The following is a 25,329-nucleotide window of genomic DNA, read 5'->3' as shown; positions in this document are numbered from 1 at the left end:
TTCGCTCTTCTTGCTGGTTCTCCTCTATGGTTAACTAGTTCACTTCCTTTATGATCATTTTTTCCCGCCTATATTGTCGAGCGGTGCTGCAGGGCCCTTTTTACATGGTTCCTTGCTTTTGATTTGATACAACTGCCATCATTGTTCGTTTTTTTTTTTAATCTTCACCTGGCGTCTGTTTCTGGAGATCACGATAGTTATCACACGGTACCAGTTACGCATGTCGATGGAGTTCTTGGGAGGGTTTCTTGTCCTTTTTCTTCTTTCTTTCTTCTTTATTTCTTTTTACAATGCAACAATTCATCAGTTCAACAATTTGCTTTCCTATCGTCCTTTTTTCCTATTTCCCACTCCACTTTCTATTACTTTTTAATCTTTGGATGACGGCTCGACGTGTATCAGTCGTACATACCCCTCTTGGACGCTATTCGATGTCAGATTTGCTCTTCTCTATAGCTATAGCTAGCTCTTCCTGTAGCTAGAAGCTTATTACTATGGAATATTTTTATTTCCTTAAAATTCGAGCTTATCTTGCGATTTCAGTGTCTCCGATAGTTGAAATATATAAGCTGGCATAAAGTCGTAGTATTCACAAGATCTTAAGACCTAATGCTATAATGTACATTGTAAGAATGTACACTGGGTTTCCATCCACATCTAGCAGGCGAGAAAATCAAATTTGAAAACTTAAATGTAAAGCGAATGATAATACAGAGAGTCCAATCGACAGTTAATTGATAAGGCCAACTATGCATAATGCTGTTACTATACCTATACTCCTTGGCTGAAAGTCTTGTGGCAATCTAGCCGATGGCCTTTTGGTTATCTTATCAAGATACCAACCCTCCCCAGATCCGCCTCGATCGTTGCTTAAGGCCCGTATCAGCCGAGCTACAGCCGCGAGATAGCCGGTAAAGCTTGTTGTGTTTTATGTGTTGTGGCGATGGCGACAAAACTGTGTTGCCGTCGATGGTGGCTTTTCTCATGTGTTGTCTTTGCATTTGCAGGTGGTGTCGTAGTCTCGAGACTAATTCAAAGACCGGACCCGTCATTCTTTTAACTGCCTTTGCCACAACGATCTCACCGGCTCGAAGCTTGCAGCTTCATCGACATCTCTCGCACTCAATTCAGATACATCATGATCATATGTATATACATCCCGCTAAACACGACTAGCGAGCAACTAAAACTGCGAGCGATGTCACCCTCAATGTTGAGACGAACGATGTTTATATTAGGGATCATTATCCGAGCAAACCGGATACCCTAGTCCGGACTGTGGGTATGCAAGCACCCTCATCTCGAACCGTTCGCCTTCCGAAAGGAGGATTTATATTGGCTAACTGGACGGATTAACCATAGGCGCATTCTTTAACATAAGAAAGGCGAGCTTGGAGTAATATTAATTCAGAATGCAGAAGGCATATTTTCGGCCTAAAGCCTGATTTAGGTCCGTGCCGCATCAACCTGCAAGTTTTGTGGTCCTGTCGGCTGTTCCTGCAGTACTCCTCAACCTCATTTTGGTCCCGAAATGTGAGCTTCCCAGCTTTGACCTTGCAAGGTTCCTGTCTCAAGGCACCCCGCCTGACCTGATGTTCTGATCTAAATGACGCCAAAATGTCCCGGTTTGTGAGGGCGGGATGGTTGATGGGGTTCTTCGCTAGCCAGCCGCCGCTCCAGCCTCCTTTGTCTATTTGCCTTCTCGGCTTAGGACGGTTCTCTTGCTTCTGCCTATGTTGATTCTTGTTGCTGTTGCTGCCAAAGATGTTTCGTTTCCCCCCTTTGAAAGCTTCGAATGTTATTTCTGCAAGACCTCCGGTTCAATGCAAAGAATCAAATTATTATCCGCATAGGTACTTGCATGCAACCGCGAAGGGCCTTCCATGGTCGACAGGCCTCAGAAGATCGTCGGGTAAACCTTTCGGCCCGGGTAAAACAGAGACCGATTCATCTAATTAGATGAAGAATCAATCTTCGAAATTAACTTGCCCTTCGAGAAGCCATTCTTGTAAGCTAGTGGTTATTGGGAGCTGCAGGGATTTTCCCGCTGCTTGAAGGAAGCTACATCGAGCATCTCCACTAATAGGTCCCAGGCTAGAAATCTGACACAAAGGAGCCTTTTCGCTGCCGTTTACCCCTGCTAACCTGCCTGGTTACAGCGCATGGAGAGGCTTGTCAGAAGCATCTTGTGCTATCGCTTTCTCCATTTTATTGCTCAAAAGACGCAGCAGCTAATCTTCGTCTCATCAGATGAGAAGGAAAGCAGAACATGATTTCGCATTTTTGTGGTGTTTTCGTTCGACGCACAGAGAAACGAGGGAGAAACAATTGCCTCACACGACAGAAGAAAAAAAAAAAAAAACCAGAGTGGTGAATCTAGAGATCGGTTTTTTTTCGCTGGAACTACTACTCTCCATCACTAGATCGAGTAGCTAGGGCGACCGTGATTCAAAGCTCTAGTTTACGGGGAAAAATATGGGGGGGTTGGTTTTTCTTCGACCATCAATTTTCATGATGCCGAGGTGCAGTCCCATATTCGAATCCAGTTAATGTTACCCACAGCTATGCAGCCACTTTTGTGAACAGTTTGGATTTCGACCGCCGCCATCTATTACAAGGCTCGCCCTGGTCGTAGCATCGAATTATCTGTCTCTGGGGGAAGCTAAATGGTTGGTGCAGCGCATGTAACGGACCTTGAAATCAATAATCAATACACCCACAAGCAAATATAGCTGTTAATAATACGATTAAACGGACGGACGAAGCTGCATGATTGATCCCCAAGTTTGGTTGCCTTTGGGTTTTGGCTCCTTGGATCGCCTCATTCTTTGCATGAAGAAGCAGCTACATTAGCTCAAAACCCAGCTGGTCTCGCTTGTGGTCTCATTTGCGTCTACATCGGATTCCCAGAATTCAAGCTTCTCCGGTGACCCTTCCCGTCTTTGAGGTAGCTCCTCACAAACAAGCTGAGACCTTCATCGCTTTCTGCCTGTTTGAGGTAAAGTTCGAGCTATCCTTTTAGTTGAATTGTCTGCTCGCTCCCATTGAGTTTTTCAAGGTTAAGTTGTAGGTACTAGAGTTTGTAGGCCCGCACAACCTTCTACCCTTGTACTTTGTACACTCCAAATATTTTTCCTTCTGAAAAAGCTGGCGAAGGTTTTTCTTTTCTTTTCTTTTCCTTCCTACTATGCAACTGGCTGGTAGTCCTCTGCTCTGTCTTTGCTTGCAGACAAGCTAAGAAGCTCTGCTGGAGCCAACATAACCTCATCTCCTTCATTCTTTTTCTCATCCTGCTTTCCCCCTCTCTTCCTCCCCCCCAGCTCAAGGCACAAGTTTCTCCGAGTTTTCGGTTACCGACCTTTTGGATTCCAAGGAGGACACCGACCCATTAAGAAGTATCAATTATTGTTGGCTTCCGGCAGTCACATTTCTTTCGTTCTTGCAATTGATTCAATTCCCGCATTAGTCGCTACCGGCTTTCCGAAGACCAGCAAACGGCTTCCCATTCATCCGCCCAAGAACACAACCAACACTCTTCTTCCTTTTTTCTTTCTACATAACTTGATCATCTTTGGCAGCAACATTTAATATTTGCAGCAGTAGCAACATACCTTTTTTTCTTCTGATTCATATCGTGTGGCTGTTTATTCTCCGAGGAAAAGTGGGATTTGGGATTTGGGATAGCTTCTCAACCCTTGCGCATCTTGCTTTGGTGTCCTTTCGTTCGTTCGGTTTTTTTTCTTCATATAGTCTCTGGGGTTTTGAATCTGGCGAACAAGTAATATCTTACTTAGCTCAAGCTTCCGTCTTTGGGGGATTGCTACTCTATTTCCCTTCCTTCCTTTATTTTGCTTTACTATCAAGCCGCGTAGCCTTCGTGCTTGATATTCAGCCTTGCCCTTTCGTACCTGCAGTTTCCAGCGACAAGGACCGCCACTACCACCACCCAAGGAGATCCGAGAGAGGAGGGGAACAAGAAACTGCATTGTTTGTTTGATCATTGCGAGCTGGAGCATTTGCTCGGGTACTTTGGCTCGGGTGTGGGATAGCACATAGCAACCAACAAACAGGAAGGAAGCAAGGGACGTTTTTGGCCAATCTAACAAGGAATCCATCCGCCCAAGCTTGGAGCCCGGTTCTGGTTCTGATCTCGATCTCGACTGAACAGTGGCCTGCCTGCAAGTTAACTCTGCATTGCACTGCTCTCTCACTGCACTTTTTTCTCTCTTCCGCCGACCGAATCTTACGGATTCCCCTCCACCCCCGGCGAGAATTCACTACATCTTACCTAGATAGCTTGCCCTCACGGAGTCGAACCAGTTCCTCCGTTTGCAGCGACACTCACAGGCAGCTCAGCATTCCATGTTCCCGTCACCGACAACACATCTCGTCGTTCTTGCCGCTTCTCGAGCTTAGCTCAGCCGCTCCAGTAAACCCCCAATACCGTCGATTTAGCTTTGGAACCTGAAGGCTAGCTCTTCGGAACCGCAACAACGGCTAGCAAGATCGCAATTCACTCCTTGTTGGAGCAATACAGTGCGAAGATGATGTCTAGGACTACATCTGCGGAACCTCATGTTGCAGGTGGTCCGGTAGATCCAGATGGCGAGGTTATCTGCCCGCTTATCCGACCGGATGGTCGTAGGTGTCTTAAAAAATGCACTGGAGTGAGTTCACCCAATTGTCGTAAAAAATAAATGCTTTTTGTAGAAATTTCCGACCTGTAGATGGCTAACTAGAACTCTTGTTGCAATGCTACAGGAGAGGAGATATCGTTCGATGCAGGAACATATTCGTCGCGCCCATCCCGACGACTATGTACCCCGACTATCGGCAACGAAGGATAGCTTTGATAGGATGGTCAGAAATGCTGCATTGAATGCCACAACAGCGAACATTTTGACATCACTACCAAATGGAGGGATGGGAGGCCCGCCCAGCCCAGGTCGAGGGCGAAATCTTCAACCTGGAGGTGGGGAGGAGAGAGCTAAAAGCACTGGTTGGAGTAAGTTGTTTGAGTTGGTTTTGAGATCGAGCTCGCCGGTCGTTTAGCCCCCAATTCAATCGACGATATGCTAACAACCTGTTGCACACAGGATTTGAAGACAGCGGCTTTGAAACTCGAGTTGAGGATCTCACTCCCCCTTCCACGAATTCCGATGTTGATATGTCGAGTGCCAACACCTCTCTGAATTCAATGAATATGGGTAGAACTGGTGCACCATTTTCGAGTTTCGGAAGCGAAGTTTCACAGGTGAGCTCGTAAAAAATTTGATCTCTCCCTGGTTGGGGCTAACGTTTCCTTCCTTTCATTAGCCACCACCGCTCCAAAAACCTTTACAAACCACCATAGCCAGGAAACGGAAGAATAATTCCTCTATTGACAATACCCGTCGCCACCATACATTCCATCCTTCTTCTGTATCGACACTGCAGGGTCTCGAGCCTCTCCACATTCCGCATCCGCCCTCCCGTCAGCGAAAGCGACTTCCTATCATGAGCTCGCCCCACCTGTCACGCCAGAATACTCCAATGTCGTACGAACCTAGTAGCGCCGCCACTGGAAACGAATCTGACCCTGATCGCACCTTGGAGCACGATGATCTTGTTCGACCGGCGTCCTCCACTATCAGTGGAGATGACGAAGCTCGAACCCGCTGGGACGAGCTCGTATTTGTCGCTTCACAGGCTCCGGAATTCTTGAATCAGCCACCTCCATCAGCGTTTGGTTACAGTGGAAACACGCTTACCAAATCCCGCTCGATGGCTGATCTCGAACATCGGGTCCGGACCACCAATATCACCCCACCAATGTCAGACCGTCGTGATACCCCGCCTGATTCGGGAACATTTGAGAAAATGCAAATTCCGAACTTCAGCAGGTCGGTCTCCCCGCGAGCATCTACAGGTATGCTAAACTCGAATAAGATGGAGACGGATTTCTCAGAGGCCGCACATTTGGGTAGTTTGAATAACCTCAACAAAGCCGGTGGTCCGTATAGTCCACAGATCACAATTACATATACTCCAAAGGTGGAATGTAGCGGCTGTGGTCTCTTGACTGCCATGGGTGAAGCTATGGCTTGTTCTGAGTGCATTGCCGGATTGTGCCGCAGCTGCGTGAGGAAGGGGAGTGATGGATATACGGACGGTGATGAGGCCCATGGAACTTGCCCGAGTTGCGGAGGATTGGATACTAAGTTCAAGGCTGTCCGCATGCGCATTCGGTGATTGGTTTCACTCTTAGCTTCTATTTCAGCAAGTCGACGGATAACGACTCGATACACGCTCCTTTTCTCGACAGAATCTAGCATCTTTATATAAATATAACAGCCTCGATATGTTTGATACAGCGGAAACCAATACTCCGATATCTACCGTATACGAAATCGACTGGCAAACCACGACCTACTGTAATATATCGGGCTTTCAGTACGCCCAAAAGTTGTTCCTTCGATCTTGGTTTTATTGCTTGCTTTTGGTGCGATTCTCAAATTCGTCTCATTGTCTTAACATCTATCTTTTTCTTCTCTTTTCCTTTTCTTCAATGTCCCTTGATTTCTATTGGATTTTTTTCATTTGAATTTTCTCATTTCTGCAATGCTTTTTCTTGGTATTATTACATGCAGTGTTTGGATATCCATCCGCGACTAATGCTTCCTGAGCTCTATCTCCTTATCCATATATCACCAAAACAACTCCACTATCATAACGGCCTTCTCTTATTTTTCGCGCATTTTCCTATATATTTTCTGCACTTTTTTTTTCCCCGCGCAAAGTAAGCTTGATTTCATCTGCTTTTTACCTGTTTTTATCATTCCTCTCCCTCCTTTTTCTGTTTAACGGTCTGAAACCTTTTTCTGCAAGTTTGTCTTTTTTTGTGTCTTTTCAGTTCTTTTAGTCTGTTTTTGGAAAACATCGGAGTGCGATAAGGGGCGTTCTATGATTGAAAGGTTATGTCTACTAACTACTATCCTCGACCTTTTTGTCTTTTTAACTTGTTGACGTTGAACTTTTTCGCTTTTTTTACTTCCTACCTACTTCTATTGTACATATTTATATATTATGCTAGTGTAGTCCAATTGGACGACGCTCTGTGGGACCAACCAGCTGATGGACAAAAAATACATGATGGGTTCCCGGTGTTTCTTTCGGGTACCCTTTATTGCATTCGATCAAAATTTTCAAAATTTTGTAGGAGCTATAAGCTTAAAGGCTTATTTGACCGATAGGATGGATAAATCACTTGGTATATTTTGCATCAACGGACCTTGTAAACTCGATGGATTGATTGGTTCCTAAAAGCTATTATTATAACTAGAATTCTCACTTTTTCCTCGTCAGAAACTTTGCCAAACACCTCAATAACCATCGCTCACGCCCTATTCATTTCACTATTTCCTTCCCTTTTTTCTATCTTTGAAGCTATAGGGCGTATCTACATGACGATGACACTCCTGTATCTAACTTTTCCACTGTTCACAATGTCATAAGCTTCCTGTATCTGCTCCAGCGGGAACTTTTGGATGATACATTTGACTCCAAACTCCTTGGCGAAGTCAATGGCTTCTTCAGAGTCGATTGATGAGCCGGCAGGCCAACCTCTGACGGCGTGTTGCTGGGCGATGAGTTCTGCACTATCAAATGGAGCGGATCCGACGACTATTCGTTTATATTAGCACTACATCTTTATCATAGTGCTTTTGAAAGCAGGAGATTGAAGTATACTCACAAGCAAGCACCAACAAAGTTCCCCCTTAGTCAATCCATGCTGTAACTTCGACGTCAGATCTGGACTATTCGCGGTAACAACAATACAATCCGTACCCCCCAATTTCTTCAACTCCTCAGAATTTTCCTCGGGGGTTCCATAAATGTAAGCTTTAGCACCAAGTTTCAACGATTCTTCCTTCTTTGCTAGGTTGCGGCCAATAGCAACAACTCTGTATCCCATGTTTGCGGCGTATTGGATTGCAAGGTGACCTAGACCACCAACACCGGCGATGGCGACTATACTGCCATGACGGATGTTCATGTTTCGAAGACCGTTGAAGACTGTGACGCCTGCGCAGAGGATTGGAGCGTAGGAGGCTGTGTCGACGTCTTTGGGGACTGAGACTACAGCTTCGCGGCGGAGGAGAACGTATTGTGCCACTATATTCAATAGTGGAGAAAAAACAGTCAGATATTGACTCTACATCGTAAAGCTCGTTTGGGAAAATGAAATGACTTACACCCTCCCCACATGGTAACACCGTTAATAGCTTCATTCTGGCAAATTAAGAATTGTCCACGCTTGGATTGTGTACAGAAGTGGCAGTGACCACCATGCCAGCCTCCACCAACTCTATCACCGATTTCCCAGTGGTATTCTGTTTCTGGGATAGCGGCGATTTCAACAACGATTTCGTGGCCGGACGTGTGGACTATATGCGTGAGGCTCATTAACATCTTATGGGTTATTATAAAGGGTATACCTTTTTTTGAACATACAATTGAGTACCAACATAGCCGTTTAAAATGTGAACATCAGATCCGCAAATTCCCGACGCGATAACTTTTACGAGAACTTGTCCGTGGATTGGGAGTTTGAGAGGGACATCTTTCAATGTGAATTTTACGGGGGATTCTTCACCGGGTTTGGCGCCATAGGCGGTGGTGTGTCCTGGGGTTTCGGCAACCGCGGCTTTGAAGGTTGATGGAAGTGAGGTGGATATTGTGATTGGTATTATTTTGTAAATTGATTACTTATAATGGAGTATGTGAGGAGGTGAGGATGATATAGAAAAGTGCGTTGATTTTGTGGTCAATTGGATCGTCCGAAATAGGAAGTCGATCTTGGAAACTGGTTACACGATACTGATAGATTGAAGCGGATAGAGAGGATGAGGATTGAGGATTGAGAATTATGGGAAGTTCACAGCTTATTTATACTTCTAAGTTTCGATCTACATAGAGGGGTGATTGCTTCTCACTTATTCCTTATCTCTGCTGTCTCCCGTTGGGGGAGCTACTCTTTCTTCCTCTCTAAGCTTTTGGCTTTGTCACCAACACCCAATTGAATTCATGCAAAAAGTTAACCGGCTGGACCCTAATGTCACTGAGAATGCTAAGATTTACTTAGGCGAGTTTTTCGCCCCAGGAGGTGTGCAGTATGGTGCATGGAGCCTTTGTAATCCCGACGCGGGTCAACCGCGTGTGTATGACCAACCTATACTAGACCAACCTTAAGATTGGCAAGCGTAAGCATGCAGCAACAAAAGTGGAATGTCAATCTTTGAAGTTTTTTTTAGAGGCAAATACGGCATGTTAATTGCCATGATCCTTGACTGTGGGGTTAGTAGAGAATTTTTGTTATATCGATCCTTGTAAGCTTAAGTTATTCTGGCGCGGGATAAGCTATATCAGGTATATAGGTTTTCAATTCATCCGTTCCGTGTCGAAACTGCTTCTTCTCTTTTCGAACATCTAGGGACGCAAACCCTTGTAAAGACTGTAGCTCCTAAGAATTTTAGGCTTCCCATGCTGTTATTGAGCTCGTAGTTTCGGAACCTTGAGGTCGAGATTGCAGACGCTTGGATCCTTAGGCGATATCGTGCGTCTTCCAAGCTCGTACTATTATAATTGGTCAATTGAGTTGCTTGACGTGGTTACACAGAAGCACAGGTGAGATAACACGCGATAGTGAGCTGTCATGGCCAGAGAATTGGAGATCTTTACTTGATCTAAAAGCCGTTTACATTCTGTCTCAATGACATTTCCTAATTGGAACATGGGAAATTGTACACTCAGGTTTCAAACTGTTGTGGCGTAGCACGTTATCGATATGATAACTTCATTACCTTCTTCCCGTAATCGAGCTGGGCTTTAGGTTATTCATAATAACGGAGCTCTCTCACCTGCCCGCCTTATGTGCTTGATCATACAGGGACTATTATGGGTTTTTGACGTTTCCAGCTACCGATATCGCTTATCTTTGTAAAATTAGGTAAAACTTGCATTAGTTCTAACTATCAGTCTCGGATTTCCTCAGCATCCTAGGTAACTATAGCTACGTGTGCCTTTTGCCGTGAGCTGAGTCGGCAGCTTTGTGGTTGAAGTTACATTTGCTCAACTTGGTAGATGGCTTTCGAGCATTTGCCAAAGCGGAGTTCTGTTATAATCTTACTGATGATGATATCAATATTAATCAATTGGAACAATTGATGAGAACTCTAGGGCAGTTGCGTATCTCTGGATTAAAAATGAATTGTATATGCATTGTGGAAAAAAACTTGAGTAGCAAAAATATTCTCCAGCTTACGAAGCTTGGATCTTCCGTCTCTGTAGATATCTTCAAATGGCAAGTTTCAAATTCCGAAGGCAACATATTCCCTTTTAATTCTGCCCAATCAATTCTGATTACTAGGGATCCAAAAAAAAAAGTTTACCCGGGTTATACTGCAGCTCTCACAATTGATTCCGAAGGCCTTGCCGTGTGAATTTTTAGTAATGCAGTTGTATTATGGTGATGAGTAACCTAAGTTTATGGTGCTAGTTTGCTTCCCTGTGTGACCGAAAAGCTTGTCTTTTCGTCGGCACAGCCGAGAAGCGAGGGCGGTTAAATCCATCCTAAATCCGCATGGGTATTTTATAACATATTTAGGGAAATCTTTATATAATTCGCGGTTGGCAGAAAAGCTTGGAATAAAATTTTAATTGACATATCATTAGGTTTATATTTATTCAAGAAATAGTGAGAGATGATAAATGGAGTATTGGGGGACTACGTCTAGTCGAATGAAAGAGGCGAAGCAATCAATACAGGTATGTAGTAGACAATTACAACAAAAAATATTTTAGTGTGTAGGATCTACGGCCCTCTAGAGTCGTGTAGCTAATGTGCACTTGCGGCCTCTGATTTTTTGGACCGAGGTTAGTTACAATCCAAGAATATAGAGAGCTTCGACTACGAAGTCATATTCTGGATCATAGGCTCAAACCCAGCTTTGCGAGGCAACGCAGGAAGGATCTGAGAAACCCAACCAATGACCTGGGGAGCGCTGAAGCTGATTTTGCAACCAGTCGCTATAGATTGCATCTGGAAAGACTGGCTGGAGGATGAATTGTGGAAACTAATTGTGCGAACAGTGTCAACCAGACCGATATCATAGAATATTTTCAAGCATAGATTATGAAAACTAACCTGCTCTTGGCGGAAAAGGGCCCCCAACCGACACTTGCTCCGCCAGATGAGGAGAACTAAAGTGGCTTTCGATGTGCTGGGTTGATCCTGTGAGCTCTATAACATTAGGTAAAGATACAGTTTGGGGGTCCTGTCGCCAATACTCATGACTTACCTCAATCGTAGTATCTGCAGCCACGATGAAAGAGGTTGGGAATGCGGGAAATGCATTTTACTGCGCAAGGCTTTTACGAGGCTCAGCAGCTTGTGTATTGCTCTGGCTTTGTTGGGAAATATACTTTTGAATATCTTCGGCACCTGGACTCAATCTGCGTGTAATTAGTGCACAAGGCGTCAGTTTTCACCCCTATTGAAAAGCAGAACAAGGAGAATGAGAGGTAGTTACAGCCACGTACCTGATATGGTCTGCCACGCCCAATTTAAAGTCGTCAAAAAGCTCGGCGAAAAGCCATGGCCGGGTGCTGTTAATTACGAGCGCATCACTATATCTCACAAGAAGGGTTAGCTATACAGGCCTCCATATTTCGTGGATATAGATATGCATTGATGTTACTTACAATGAAACACTGACATTGCATTTTGCAATATCGCTAGAGGTGGTGCTGTTTATCGGAGCAAACTCGGTCAGGAATGCTTCCTTTACGGAATTTTTTGGATTGCTAAGCAGTGTAAAATGCATCAATATACCTTTGACTCGACTCATGGGTGTAACTCCCTCCCGCGCTCCAAAGGCCCCATCCAACACTCCCCCCACACTCATACCCTAGCTAGAGCTTGAAGATTTATCGCTTTGTTCGCTCGCCGAAAGTGAACAGGTAATACTGGTCCAAGGGTTTGATGTTTCCCGGGGATCGGGATTCGCCGAATTTTGTCTAAAAATTGGGTTCGCTTTGGTCGATTCTCCTGAAGCTTTGCTACCGTTTGCTTTGTCAACTCCGCCGTCACTTCTAGAGGCTACAGCTATTGGAGCAGGCATCTTTGCTTCTTTCTGTTCACGCCTTTGTTCTAATGCTATCTCTTGGTCAATTTCTTCTAGACTTCGCTGAAGCCAACCTTTGGTGGTGGTATTCATACGCCCTAAGTATGGATTTATATGCGTTAGTAATACAGCTAATCGGATCCCATACCTATCCTTTCTAGAGGGCACTAGGGGTTTTATCTTTGTGCATACCTTCTAAAGCTGAAATGTCGAACTTTGCCCAATCTTCATGAGTTTTTGTATGTGAGCCAGCAGCTACACATAATTCCTTCCTTGCTGTCTTCAATTCATCTAAAGTTTTTAGATATTCCATATCCTTTATTATCGCAGATTTTTTTCTGCATCAGTCGTATTCCTGATTTTTGTAGTGTATTCATTAACTTTGCCCTCCGCAGTATAGAACCTTTTGAAGGCATTCTCCAAGTGCTTTTCGGACTATTCACGGCTCTTTGGGGTGAAACATCCTGCTTATCAGTTTCAGCAGGTAAAGGGTACTTTGCTTTCTCTTTCACGGGCTCTTTGTTGTCCGGGTTATTTGTTGGATCCTTATTGTCAGGATCCTGAACCAGGTCATTCCCAGGCTTCTTAACCGGTTTACTCCCTAGGTTTTCAGAATCAGAGTCGAGACTCAGTGAAGCCGATAGAGCTTTGTAGGAAATTTTAAGACGCCGGAGGCGAGATATCTCCGCGTCTATTTGTTGTAAAGTGTAGCTACCCCATCAGATTTTTGTTTGTAAAAGATAGCCCTTAAATTTGACGGGCCTATAATAAGTTGAGTTCCGGAGTCGTTTAGACAGTGTGAGACGACTCAGTAATACAGTCAAGATGTACGTACCAATTTTTCGGAGTCAACGTAACCGCTTAAATTTCATTGGCGCCATCTGCATCCACAATAGTGGAATCTCTGGATGCTTGCTATATAGCGAAGACAAGTCAAATTAGTACATTGTCTTCTTCAAAAAATCAGCTCCTCAAGGAGCCAGTCGCCACGAACTTCGCTCATTTCGACTCGTGCTATAATCGATTTGGTATCGACAATCCCTATTTGGCGTCATCATTAGCTTATTTTTTTCTGCTTTCTTTTAATCCCGCGGTTTAACATAATTCACATACCGAAATTGTATTCAACGTCATATTTGTGGCCGTTCGAGGCCAGTCTATGTAATCACCCTGGACAGCGGTTTTGAACTTGACGTAGTTAGGTTGTTAGTCTTGCGCGCAGCTGCATATAAATTGCACATATGTACCCACACTGCGGAAATGGGTTTGACTCCATTCATTATATTCTTTCTATGCCTTTTCAAGGTTACCAGGAAAATTCTCCGTTGCTCGTTCTGTTTGAGACGCAAAATTAGTCAGCTTACAGCGGCATCTTGAGGTTTTAGTATTTTGGGATGCTAGACTTACTCTGGTTTTCGATTTTCGCCGCATCCCAATCTGCCTGTGCTTTTGCCCAAGCAGCTTGCTTTATGTCGTACATGTCCACGGCCGTCTTGGTCTTATTTTAGGGATATTAGCTGGTCAGATACTCCGTAGCTTTGATGTAGGAGTTCTCGCCTGGGCTACGAATTTGGTTTCCGCCGGTTTTGACGTCCACTTTTCTGGGAAGGAGTCCATCTAAAGCACGATTGTAGCTTCGAGCAACGCTCTCTCCCATATTTCCAATCTATTAAATGTTAATTAGCCCAGTAAGTTGTAGAGGGCAGGGAAATATGGACAGTCACATTCCGTGACATTTGCCAGCGGCATTATTGTATCCACGAGACGTGCCTCCGCCTGCCGAACGGCAAATGGTGGCACAATCGCAGTTTCTTGATCATAGACGACAGTACCGCCATTTTTGAGGTAACGGACGTCTATGACGGTACCTGGGATTGAGACCGTAAAGAATTGCTCCGGAGCAACTGAATTATGAATAGTTTAGTCAGTAACGTTTTAGTTTCAATATTAATGTAATAAATTTGAGATAAAAAGAAAACAAGACGTACCTGGAATTGCAGCAGCAATGGCGTTTCTCAAGAGCTTGGAGTCATTGGCTATTTGGGTAATAGCTTGCTCCTTTTGCGTGTCACTCATGTCTAAAAGATATCGGTACTACCGGTAGGAAGTAATATTGTGGTTTTATGAATATAAATTTATAGAATAATTCAATTCACTCGAAGGATTGATCTATTAATAAAAGGACGGAATCTACTCGAGCGGGACCTAGGGAACTTCTGAGGAGTAGGACGTGGATGTTTTAAGTCCATTTATAACACTGAAAAGCAGCTCTGAGACTCTGTTTAAACAACCACTTCGAGTCGTATTTGTGACCCTCTCCGTCGCGGCTATTTCCGCATGAAGATTGTGTTCCCATCAAAAAGGTACGAATATTCTGAAGATCTCCTTTTACGGGCTCCGAGTTCGATTCCCCGCTTGGGTTTCGACGTCCTCAATTTCGAACCGCAGAGAACTGTCTATCAACTCACGTATGCTACGTCTTGGAAAGAAAAATTGTGCTGCTGGTGGCTCAGGACGAGCGGTTACAATACAGGCGAGCCAAGTACGCCAAAGTTTCTTCATAGCTATGCATAGCTGATGGGCTCAGCCCTTTCATGCAAGGGAGCGGGTTTGGAGGCCCATTCCGAAGTGCGAAACGAATGGAAGCCGGAATCCGTTCCCGTCGCCCAGCATGGTGCACACCATTTGTCTCCCCGACCGCGAAGATCATCTGATTGGAAGCCATCTATTCTGCAAAGAGGAATTTGATGCCGGAAGATGACTGCTCCCGCATTTATATATTATTCCAGCCTAACTTTACTCTGCTGCTGAAATCTGATTAGCGCTTTAACCGAAAGTAAACTCGTAGGGCTGTTCGCTCGGATGGACTAACCGGTGCTAACATTATATCGATAAGCTATTGCATGGATATATTGTATCACATATCGTTACATTGATCCTGTATAGAATAAAATTGTGATTACCTAGCTCTTTCGAAGACCAGGTGGTCGCTGGATTCATGGACTGAAGAGGCTATACCGTTTCCCACTATATGGACAAAATATAATAAGACCCTAAACATGAGAGCAGATCATGCGAGTCCCGGAAATTGGGTTTTGTAGATTCCTTGTTGTATACATACCTAATACCTAAGAATGGCCAAAACTAGGCGTAGGCAGGGCACATATATCCATAGCGGGATGCCATTAGTTTCGTGAAGTTCTGTCGATATTTAATTTGCTCACCTGACTGCCCGAAGAATGCCAATACGCCACGGCTTCAATGGAGCACTCTGGATAGATAGCCATTGCTCCTAAGTCCGTTCAAATTACGTTTTTATTTTGCAATTTCATCAACAGTGTAGTATATTTTGAACGACCTTCGCAAAACTCAAAGCCACGACGCTTTCAAGGATCATATCATTTTGACGGTATTGAAAGAAAGATACTGTGAGGGGTTCTGTCGGCTCTATTTGCAAAGTTTCAATGTTCGATTGCGGCAGTCAATTGGTGTTAAATATAAAACATTTATGCAATATTTATAGTCGCCATCAAGACCCCCATCTACCAATGCGTCGCAGTACGAGTCTGCAGGGTACATTCAATGTGCTTCATATTGAATGTAAATCTGAGGTTGATATAATAAAATAGGAGACTATCAGGGGGCCCGTTTTCAGCCTGAGCCTCACACTTCATGCTGTTGTTTTACGTAACGCCTTGAGTCCGAGATTTGAGGTTTAGAAATTTGAATTTGGTATTTAGTGGTCGTAGATATGACTCAATCAATTGGTAGATCGATATGTATCAATGGATTATATTGGACCTCAACTGAACTAGAAAATAGCCCGAAAGAGAAAAAAAAAAGTATATATTTTGCAATAGGAAAGGAAGTAAACTTTCTCCAGATCCCATCCATATCAAAGTTCTGTCCAGCAGACTCTATAAAATTTCCTTTCTCTCTCAAACAAACCCCTCCGCTTTAACTAGAGGCGAATGCTGTATAGGCAACTCAACTTCAGTCCCCACAGAATCTCTCTTCTCAGACTCAACGTATCCAATACGAATCGATGCTGTTGACATATCTTTTCCACAGCAGTTCAGCTGCGAACACCGTTTCATTGAATGGCACAAAGTTCATGGCCATAACATCGTATGTTTATTACCCCAGCCATAGTAGCTTGCTACTTGGTCGTCTGTGATGTTTGGGTAGTCAACATAGAGCTGTACAAGCGTCTTTACGGCTTAACTTGTATGTTCATGAGGAAAGCGCGGTGAGAATGAACCCCAATAATAACAAGTGAGTGAGATATAGAATATATCACTTTGGGTAAGAGATTCTGCCATGATGACTCTGATTCTATAGATCCGAGAGGCAATGAGTGCCTTTAGAAAAAATACACTGGTGGAGAGGTAAGCTTAAGGAATACGAGGAAAAGGAATTCCTGAGAGGGCGTGGGCGACAGGTTTGAAACGACTCATCTTTCAATGGGAAGAATCGGTGACAGCGACGATATATATCCACCAACTTCATGCGCATACACTATCGATTGCTGCTCATTGCCCTTGGTGGTTAGAAGGAGAAACCTGATCAGCAGAAAGTGGGGTGTCCATCCTCGTTAGAAGGATAACTAGTTGAAGAGTGGTAAGCGACTTATCGGTACAGCAGGTCGATTCATTTGCAATATAATGCGAAATATTCGTTATCAAGCTTCCTACTAAGCATCGCCATTGATGCCGGCAGCTACATAGCCGTGTGAAAAACCCATGGACGGGAAATGATCGGTGGCTTGGAAGGCTTGCAGAAAAAAGAGGGTTGCGCATTCGCAATCTCCATTATCAAAGAGCGGGACCTGCATATCATCGAAAACGTCAACAGCCTTGATTTCTGCAAGATTGCAACGCCGTGCATGCGAATTGCATGTAGAAATTCGTATAATGACAGGGGTAATTCGTTTCGTATGACATGGGTACATTTGTGGCAGTTTCGATTTAAAGCTCAGAACTAGTCAGTCAGAGTACTTCCAGCTTCTCGTAACCTATAAGTCGGCACATGGTATGAACATCTCGATGGAACTGGATACAATCCGCGAGCTAATAGGCCACCGTTTCGCAGATTCCAACCGAATAGAGTAATGCGGAACATACCTAGACCTTCCAGCAAGCGACGACGCAGGTTTGAAAAAGCGACCATAGAAGGGCGCCCTTTGAATGTTCTTACCGGATTACCCTGTTTGGGAGGTTCGTAATGCACCTCACCAACATGTTGACAACGCAGTTTTTGACCACAAAGTGATCTGACTTCGTCGGGGAATAAGCCTGGTTAATATGATAAAATACAACCGCATTGCTATATATTCTAGGCTTCCGATATTTACCTCTCATGAACCCCAGCAACTATCATACTCGTGTTTTAAAATTGCGCCTCCGCCCTCATCGTTATTAAACTTTAGATCGCCATACCCGCATGAAGCGAGCATGCCCTAGCCTTAACATGTTGTGTCTTGAATGACTCCACTAGGGTACATCCGAAAGTCTGGCTCGATTCCATGGTTCTCTCTATCGAATTTAATACGGCTTCCGTATAACATTGTACCCGGTCGAATGCGAATGGTACTCTCCATCACGAGTCGTTTCAGCCGCCTTTGCAGTGTCGATACCACACTAGGTCTTGGTTATTTCTCCAAGTATTGACGAATTTTGGAGAATGATCACCGATATCAGGTTCCCAAACGCCTATCTTATGGAGCTTGAGGTTTGTGATCCAATTCCAATAGCGTCTGGTCACCCATAGATAGCTATATAGACCCAGTCTGGAGGCCCAACACATCCAGCTCTAAAATACCACACAGTCGAAGAATAGCCGATATCGATCAGAAAATCGAGAGTAGGAATTACCTTATGCCCATTATTAAGTTCGTATCATACCATTGCCAATCGACTTAAGCGCTGAGAAGCTCCGGTTTGGAGAAACGTCGCTGTGGTATCTCTAATGAAAAATTCAAGTCCATAATGCCGTTCATATCAACTAGGGTTATAGCCTTGAAGCCCATAACGTTGCGCAGATACTGATGGAGGCAGCGCATGTTAAATTCTGATAAATCAAGTTTAGCTGCATGCGCAGGAGAAGTTTCGCAGGATCCTGCGTAACGTACTTGGACCCCACACATAGGATCAAGTCGGTACCTATCCCTTGATCCCGACAACTATCGTCGTCATCTCATGTCTCTTATCTCAAGCGGTCCCGATAAGACTAGCCCAAAAGTCTGATATAAACGTGGTTTTGATGAATGAAGCAAGTCAGCTGGATATGGTCATGGATCGTATACTACGTGCACCCACAGGAATATCTTCTGGAGTTCATAGGGCCTGGGCGCACATACCCTAGGCCCTGGTGTGCCAAATCAGAATTTGGAAATCGTTGCGATGTACTCTTCTTCCACAATTGACATATGCTCCATACTTGGCGACTATAAGGGCTTTGAATTTATCTTGCCGATCCCCTATTTGTGCCGTTTTAGGCTTCGACGCTTTGTTGAATAGCAACTTAACCCTGTCCCGCCTGGGCGGGTCAAATCTGCGGCTATAACAAACGCTCAGGCTTCGATATCCTCAGCCGTTCTCCTAACTATTCCCTCCTTAACGGCCAACTCGTTAGGCGTGATGGCCCCGTCGCTGGCAGTGATTCTACAGCCACCACTTATCTTTACGGCACTCTACCACAATGGGCTGCCCTTCCCGGATCCTCGTGTGGATATGCTTACCAGAGCAACGGCGGCACAACAACAGCTATTTGTCCTGTAGGATTTAAGTGCCAATGCTAACCGAGTGGAAATATATGCATTACAACAGCGGCGCCGGATGGATGCGCGCAGTTTGATCCGGGCACGGTTTACGATATTTGTACTGTGAGGTGGGCGATGACGATTACAGATGTAGCGTCTGCGTTCGGGCAGTGTGGTGGATTTACGGAGCCTTCAGTTATTGCGGGTAGTGGTATGTATTCTCTCTATCTACGTGGAACTTATTGCGTGTAAGAATATGTTCGAATATTAATATGCTGGTGCATACAACATGGACGACCGCCACTGTGTGCCCCCAAGACTACGGCTGCGCCTGCCGAAACTTCTGGTACAGCCAATGTCTCCCCACCCCCTCCTACGCCCTAACCTTTCCACCAGCGACACAATACTGGGCTTGCGCAAGCACCCTTACACCTGGCGCAACAGGTCGTTACCGTCAATGCGGTGGTATTTGCTGGGATCTCCTCGGATCCGCCAAGGGATGCGACGCCGGCGACTCCTGCTGGGCAAAACCTCAGATGGATATGAAGCGCCTGGTCAATATGCCATGTGTGCACCGACTAGACCAAATAATGAGCCTTATTGGCAAGCTACGCCGGAGAATTTGTGTTATCCTGCGCCGTATACGCACACACCTGGAGATGCGCCTTTGTGCGGCGGTGGCAATGGGAATACAGCGCAGGGCGGCGAAGGACGGGGTCATCAGACGTTGTGGGGACAATGTGGCGGGTCAAATTATGATGGTCCTTCGGATTGTCCGGATGGATCGGTGTGCGAGTATCAGAATCAGTGGTTTTCTCAGTGTGTAGCTGGTAGTAGGAAGGTTAAGAAATCAGCTACCCCTGTAAAGAATGTTAGGGCAGTTGTTACACCGGTTAGGAAGTTAACGCAAAGGGATTTACTAGGGCCGCCTAGACCGGGAATGAAGCCGAGTATGTATACATAGGTAGCCTGGAAGTTGGCTCTTGAATACGATATCATGGATGAATAGCTGGTCTAAGTAGTATATAGTGTGTAATTTAGATTAATAATATCTCTGATAGATAAGTAATTCAGTGAAGCAAATCTATACCGCGGTGAGGTGGTGGCGTTATAAGGTTAGTGAGACAAGTCAAAGACCAAGACGGATTATATCTCCGGTAGATACCTAGCTAAGTAATATGAAGTTTTAATGTCGTCATACGTACGAATTTAAACCGTCTATCGATTTTCCTGAAGCTCTCTCGTTATTGAAAACTTTCAATCAATAGTATTAATAATTCTGATTGCTATCATAATTATCACCGCCACTGGGTGTTTCGTCTCTCATTCCTATTAACTAAAAAAATAGTCAAGTACCCGTTCTAACACTCTCGCTCTCAATCTTAATCTCAATCTCAATCTCAACCGTATTCAAACCCGCAATACAAACAATTTTTTAACTCCAACTCCGCCAAATGCTTTTTTCTATCGTCCAACAAGTTATAAATAGCTCAGAACGGATAGATTTTGTATTCTCAAATCGGAATTTAAGATGGGGGGACGGTCTCGAAAGCAGCTTCAACGATCTTCGGCTGGAACTCGAACTTTTCCTTCATGTAAACCTCGGCAGCGACGCCGAACTTATCGGCACCTTCGAGGAGGGCAGTGCGGACGACGTAGTTGTTGGTGTTGACGGTCTGTGGGGTACGCGGGATAATGTCAGTATAGACGTTCACAATCAGGATGGTACCATATGAGAAGGGTTTACCTGGTAGTGCCATGGGTGGGAAGTGCACTTTGGGCAGTAGAAGCATTGAACATCGTTGCCAGAGTCACCCTTGTAGGTGTAGACGTTTGGCTTAGTCTCGCTGGTAATCTTGCAGTTGTCCTTTGGAACGATCAGGTTGAGGGTGTAGTCACCACCGCCGATAAGCTTGCAGGCGCTGCAGTGGCAGAGAATGTGGACCTAGTCAGCAATCTGTTAGTCTCCCGTATATCATGAATGGAGTTAAGAATGCCAGTATTACAGGAGTCTCTTCAGTTGTGACCTCCCATTGGAGTTCTCCGCAGTGGCACTTTCCCACAGTGGTAACCATTGTGATTATTTGAAGGGGTTTATTGAGTTGAAATTAAGTAGAAGTTATGTTTTGGGGGATCGTTTGCGTTGGTATTGGTAGATTGTAGTATGAATGCCGAAATAAAGTTACAGGATGAGGTTCTCATAGAGCTTATATAGCTCGAGGGAGTTTGCCTGCTCCAGATATTGTCCTCCCAAAGTAACCATGACGTCCACAAACGTAAGCTCCAAAACTGCTCCCATGTAACCAATCGCCGGGTAATCCCTCCTAGCTTGCTAGCTACCAAGTTAGAAAGCTTCCTCGTAATGCCGAAGGAGAAAAAAATTCACCTAGCTTGATCGGTATGTGCGGACGGTTTTACGATCCTGGCAGCACAGGCGTGGGTTGAAAGTCACACCGACACTTTCGCCGCGTAATGAGCTAAGTCCGAAATTAATATATTGTTCAGGGAGGCACGATAACTTTAAAAGCTATAGGGTAATCGATGATATAAGAAGTACTAAATACCCCTTCATTAATTTCGTCTCAAAATTGGGTGGCCAGAACGGTTCCAATTGATTTTTGCATGCTCGATCCGCATTCTAGTATTCGTTGAAAAAATGCAACTTTACCGAGAATTCTTTATGCAAAGCATTGTGGTGACATCTGCGTCATTACGGAGTAGGTCAAAAGAATTTCCCCGGAAGTGCGGGGAAGATAGCTTGTGCATTAGCTCCAAAGCTATTAGTTGAATAGGCTTGAAAATGCTCATGCGCCGGCGACTTTCGAATCGCCAGCTATAATGACCCTTTTCCTGAGAAGACCGCACGGGTATTGATATTAATTGAGATTTCGATATAGTGTTTGCCGGGAAGGTTCGTTATTACCCGTCGCCAGCTGTCAGACCAGAAATGGATATTTTGAACAGGGCATTTTTGCACTTTCACGTAACAGGTAAATCCAAGCGGATTGATGAGATAATAATCACTAGATAGCGCAGACAAGTTCATCCGATGTTGGCGGATTTAAGGCCCGCATTGTTGTGTCGGTGTCTGGTTTGGAAGGTCCTGGCAGATAAGAATGCGTTTGCAAGGTTGCCCTGCACAAATACTAGTCTCACATTAGAAGCTCTTTAGTCAGATTAAGTAGGATCTTATCAAAAAAATCTTTGACCTTGCCAGTAAAATCCTTTGCAAGCTCTTCAACTCATGCGTGCAACTTACTAATATTTTTGTTCGAGAACGCAAAGCTGACATTTACAAATGGCTTTGGTATTGTGAATTCGAATTGAAGGTTTCGTTTCAAAATGTGGTCACAGTCAAAAACCGTATTGCATTGTTGAAGACGGGACGTCGTACGAAGCCTGTTAGTGTTACAGGACCCTTGCAAAACCAGATCCGGTTTTCCGCGATGAATATTCGGGAATTCTAAAAAGCCGCTGCGGATTTATATTTAGATTTACTGGGAGTTGAAAATTGTGTTTCCGCACCGTTGTGCACCAAGGGGCCTCGAGGCGTTGTCAGTTTGAACGTTTCAGAATTCGAACAAGGGTGCAATTCGGTCCCACTACAACAGACATATGAGATAACCTGCCACTCAAAGGAAGTACCCACAGGAAATCTCGAGATTCGAACAGTTGCAAGTTTTTGGATGAAATCAATGTGGGGCTCATATTGATAAGGGGTTATACGAAATTACAACGAGGTTTTCCCTTCAAATAAGTTTGCCGCTCCCGACTGAATTATTGTAATCCATGGCATGCATCTGTCATCGATCGCCATGCTGGTTATTCCTTGAACTCGCGGGAGAGTCGGGATATAAAACCTTTTCCGGCACCGATTGAGAAGGGAGCTTTCAATTGCAATTCTAGCGGTTTACTAAGCTTGCCTTTGCATAACTACTAATCATACTACTTAACAGTTTAATATAAAACAGACTTTAGTACTTGGGGTAATGGGTTATTCGATTTCTAAAACCTTACTGATATCTGCAATGTATTAGCTGTATCGAATCCGTTTGTATGTGTACCACAGAGATTCGGGCAATTGTATCCAAGCTACCATTTAGATGACCTTAACTTTAGATCATAGTTTAACAAGGATAAATACATTGCTAGATCGATAGGTGAACCTCGTCTATATTTTCGGGATCCGATTATCGGCAAATGGTCTTAGGGTTAGCTAATGTGGATGACAAATAATCTTGGCCTAATGATCATATGAGATGCAAGATCAACTTTGGCTGTCTCGGAGGGGATAGAGAACTCTCGTTAGCAGCTTAGTGTCAGGCATAAGATGAAGTATTATGCTTACATAAATTGGAGTTTATACTCATAATTCGAAGAACAAAGAATGTGGATTCGACTAGGTAAACACCATGCATGTTCTGCAGAGGGCTATACCCAGTTAATATATTTGGTCTCGAACAGGACAATTGACATGGTATATTCTATCAGGCGAGAGCTTTACCGAAATATTTGGCGGATTTGCAACTGAAGTCTTTAATTTTTCGCAATTTCTATCTCGCTTTGCTCTATATTTGCTACCAAGATTTCGGCTGCTCTGCTAGTTAGTATGCTGCCTATTTCCGAGTTCGAGTACCTGGTTTACTATAGAGGCGGAGCCCGCGCAAGAATCCGTATTCATTCCCAGATTGAACCGCTAGGATAAGATGCATCGATGCGGACATGACCCTATCAAATTGCTGAGGTACCAGATGTAATATAGTCGAAGTCGCAATGCATTTTTCAGCCCTAATGCTGGGCTGACAACTGATGCCCCGTAGAAAATTTACTGGTTTATTAAGCTAACCGTTGTTACTAGCGGGTAATTCCCGTGGGAGCAAGTTACTTACTACTCTCCAATGCGAGTATGTATAATAATCTGGGAGTTATATGAGATGACAGATATTTTTGGCTACACGACGTGAACAGCCCGGTGGCCCTGGCTGGTCCAAGTAGGCTCAGCCTCGACATCGTGAAGTCTTAGCCCCTGTGTTGAACCCCAACAGCACCAAAACCTCGGAACATGTTCCGTCGCGAGAATCATAACTGCATGCGCGGGTTAACATCGTTCAGCAGGAGCAGACACTCCGCGCGGGTCAAGATGTCGAAATCGAGAAGTGCAACCAGAACCGCATGAGAAGCCGTGCCAATGAAGACCTTGACTGTGGCAGCTTCGACAGCTTCTGCAGCATATGCCATGCCACTGCACCCTTGCATGCATCAGAAGTCGCGAGGGCAGTCGAGTTCGCTAAATGAGAATTCCAAATCCCAAGTGGAATTACATCAGCCACGGTCCAACCACTAAATATCGAACAAACCGTGCAGCGGTCCATTGCGCCCAGCTTTGCTTTGCACTTTCCCTTATCCCTCGTTGCGGGCTGCTGCGCGAGGTCTCTTTTTCGACAACTTCATCCGAAAAGAGGACTGCTTGCTTGGCACAGACCTGGGGCTCGCCTCCTATTCATTTTAGCGCGGTTCGATGAAACGGGCAAGCTTGTCGGCCGATCTATCATTATCTGGGATCGTGGCTCCTGGGGGTCTGCAGGCGAGCTGGTACATGTTCTCGGAGACGCCCTCGTGATCGTTACCGGCTCCCATGCCTCTCCTGGTCCTGGTTCCTCAACGTTGGAATTCGAGATATCTATCCTACACCCAACTTATACCTCCATACCCTCGCTACTTTTTTGACTAGCGGTTGTATTCTACGTTCCAAATACCAGCTCTGAGACTCTAATCCCTTGAACTCGACAAACTAAAAGCACACAATCCCTCTCTCCGCAGGCGCACGTAGTAACTAAGGTAAGCAACCCTCCCGCCCCAAACAGGTCCCTTCGATTAGTTTCATAAGGCGTTTTCCTGTGAGCTGTTACAACCACATTTTTTTCAATCATTTATGAGCACGCACATGCTAACTTCACTCTACCAACCTCAGTAAGCCTGTCTCGTAATACGAGACCTAATGAAAACCACAAGTTCCAATTTTGGAGTCTTACCAGCTCGCTGCACAGTGAATTTATAAATCGGAGGGAACTGCCGAATTCTTTTACGTTTCAAACTCCCAGCCGGCGTTGCAGGGAACCCGTGCTGAGAAAGATGGCTGTTCGGCAACAGACTTGGGGGCCGAGTCCCTCTTCAGCCACAGATCCCTATTTTCGCATGCGCGAATACAATATATCGCCAATATCTCCCGTAGGAGGTGCGGGCCAGTCAAGAAGTCCGAATGCGAGACCTTTGCTTTCTAATCATTCATCGCATGGTAAGTGTGGGGATATTATAAGCTATCGTCCCGAACTGTTTCCGCTCCTTCCATTGTTTATCATATCAATCCTACCCTCCCTGTCTTTGACACATTGAAAAAAATAATAC

General features: G+C 44.7%; 7 protein-coding genes across 7 annotated transcripts; 2 read left to right on the top strand and 5 right to left on the bottom strand.

Moving 5' to 3' along the window:
- Positions 1-3,644: 3,644 nt before the first annotated feature.
- DFL_009307 (uncharacterized protein) lies at positions 3,645-4,001 on the bottom strand (the record flags this gene model as incomplete). Its single annotated transcript, XM_067639172.1, has 2 exons — positions 3,645-3,767; positions 3,909-4,001. The coding sequence occupies 2 exons, from the start codon at positions 3,999-4,001 to the stop codon at positions 3,645-3,647; spliced, it is 216 nt and encodes a 71-aa protein (XP_067486987.1).
- Positions 4,002-4,544: 543 nt separating this feature from the next.
- On the top strand, positions 4,545-6,231 carry DFL_009306 (uncharacterized protein; the record flags this gene model as incomplete). Its single annotated transcript, XM_067639171.1, has 4 exons — positions 4,545-4,667; positions 4,762-5,005; positions 5,097-5,254; positions 5,317-6,231. 4 exons carry the CDS (start codon positions 4,545-4,547, stop codon positions 6,229-6,231), a joined length of 1,440 nt encoding a protein of 479 aa, XP_067486986.1.
- Positions 6,232-7,438: 1,207 nt separating this feature from the next.
- On the bottom strand, positions 7,439-8,451 carry DFL_009305 (uncharacterized protein; the record flags this gene model as incomplete). The annotated part of the gene is made up of 3 exons (XM_067639170.1): positions 7,439-7,662; positions 7,747-8,154; positions 8,235-8,451. The coding sequence occupies 3 exons, from the start codon at positions 8,449-8,451 to the stop codon at positions 7,439-7,441; spliced, it is 849 nt and encodes a 282-aa protein (XP_067486985.1).
- A 2,616-nt stretch (positions 8,452-11,067) lies between these two features.
- Positions 11,068-11,864, bottom strand: DFL_009304 (uncharacterized protein; the record flags this gene model as incomplete). The annotated part of the gene is made up of 5 exons (XM_067639169.1): positions 11,068-11,114; positions 11,186-11,272; positions 11,417-11,493; positions 11,581-11,667; positions 11,743-11,864. 5 exons carry the CDS (start codon positions 11,862-11,864, stop codon positions 11,068-11,070), a joined length of 420 nt encoding a protein of 139 aa, XP_067486984.1.
- Positions 11,865-13,677: 1,813 nt separating this feature from the next.
- Positions 13,678-14,240, bottom strand: DFL_009303 (uncharacterized protein; the record flags this gene model as incomplete). The annotated part of the gene is made up of 3 exons (XM_067639168.1): positions 13,678-13,830; positions 13,899-14,068; positions 14,153-14,240. 3 exons carry the CDS (start codon positions 14,238-14,240, stop codon positions 13,678-13,680), a joined length of 411 nt encoding a protein of 136 aa, XP_067486983.1.
- Positions 14,241-19,423: 5,183 nt separating this feature from the next.
- Positions 19,424-19,888, top strand: DFL_009302 (uncharacterized protein; the record flags this gene model as incomplete). Its single annotated transcript, XM_067639167.1, has 1 exon — positions 19,424-19,888. The coding sequence occupies one exon, from the start codon at positions 19,424-19,426 to the stop codon at positions 19,886-19,888; it is 465 nt and encodes a 154-aa protein (XP_067486982.1).
- Positions 19,889-20,450: 562 nt separating this feature from the next.
- DFL_009301 (uncharacterized protein) lies at positions 20,451-20,999 on the bottom strand (the record flags this gene model as incomplete). The annotated part of the gene is made up of 3 exons (XM_067639166.1): positions 20,451-20,600; positions 20,672-20,869; positions 20,931-20,999. 3 exons carry the CDS (start codon positions 20,997-20,999, stop codon positions 20,451-20,453), a joined length of 417 nt encoding a protein of 138 aa, XP_067486981.1.
- Positions 21,000-25,329: the final 4,330 nt, after the last annotated feature.

The sequence above is a fragment of the Arthrobotrys flagrans genome, assembly GCF_004000055.1.
Source record: "Arthrobotrys flagrans strain CBS H-5679 chromosome Unknown unitig_1, whole genome shotgun sequence".
NCBI classification, from domain to species: domain Eukaryota; kingdom Fungi; phylum Ascomycota; class Orbiliomycetes; order Orbiliales; family Orbiliaceae; genus Arthrobotrys; species Arthrobotrys flagrans.
The sequence above is the reverse complement of the archived record's forward strand: the minus strand, read 5'-3'. Positions and strand labels throughout refer to the sequence as shown.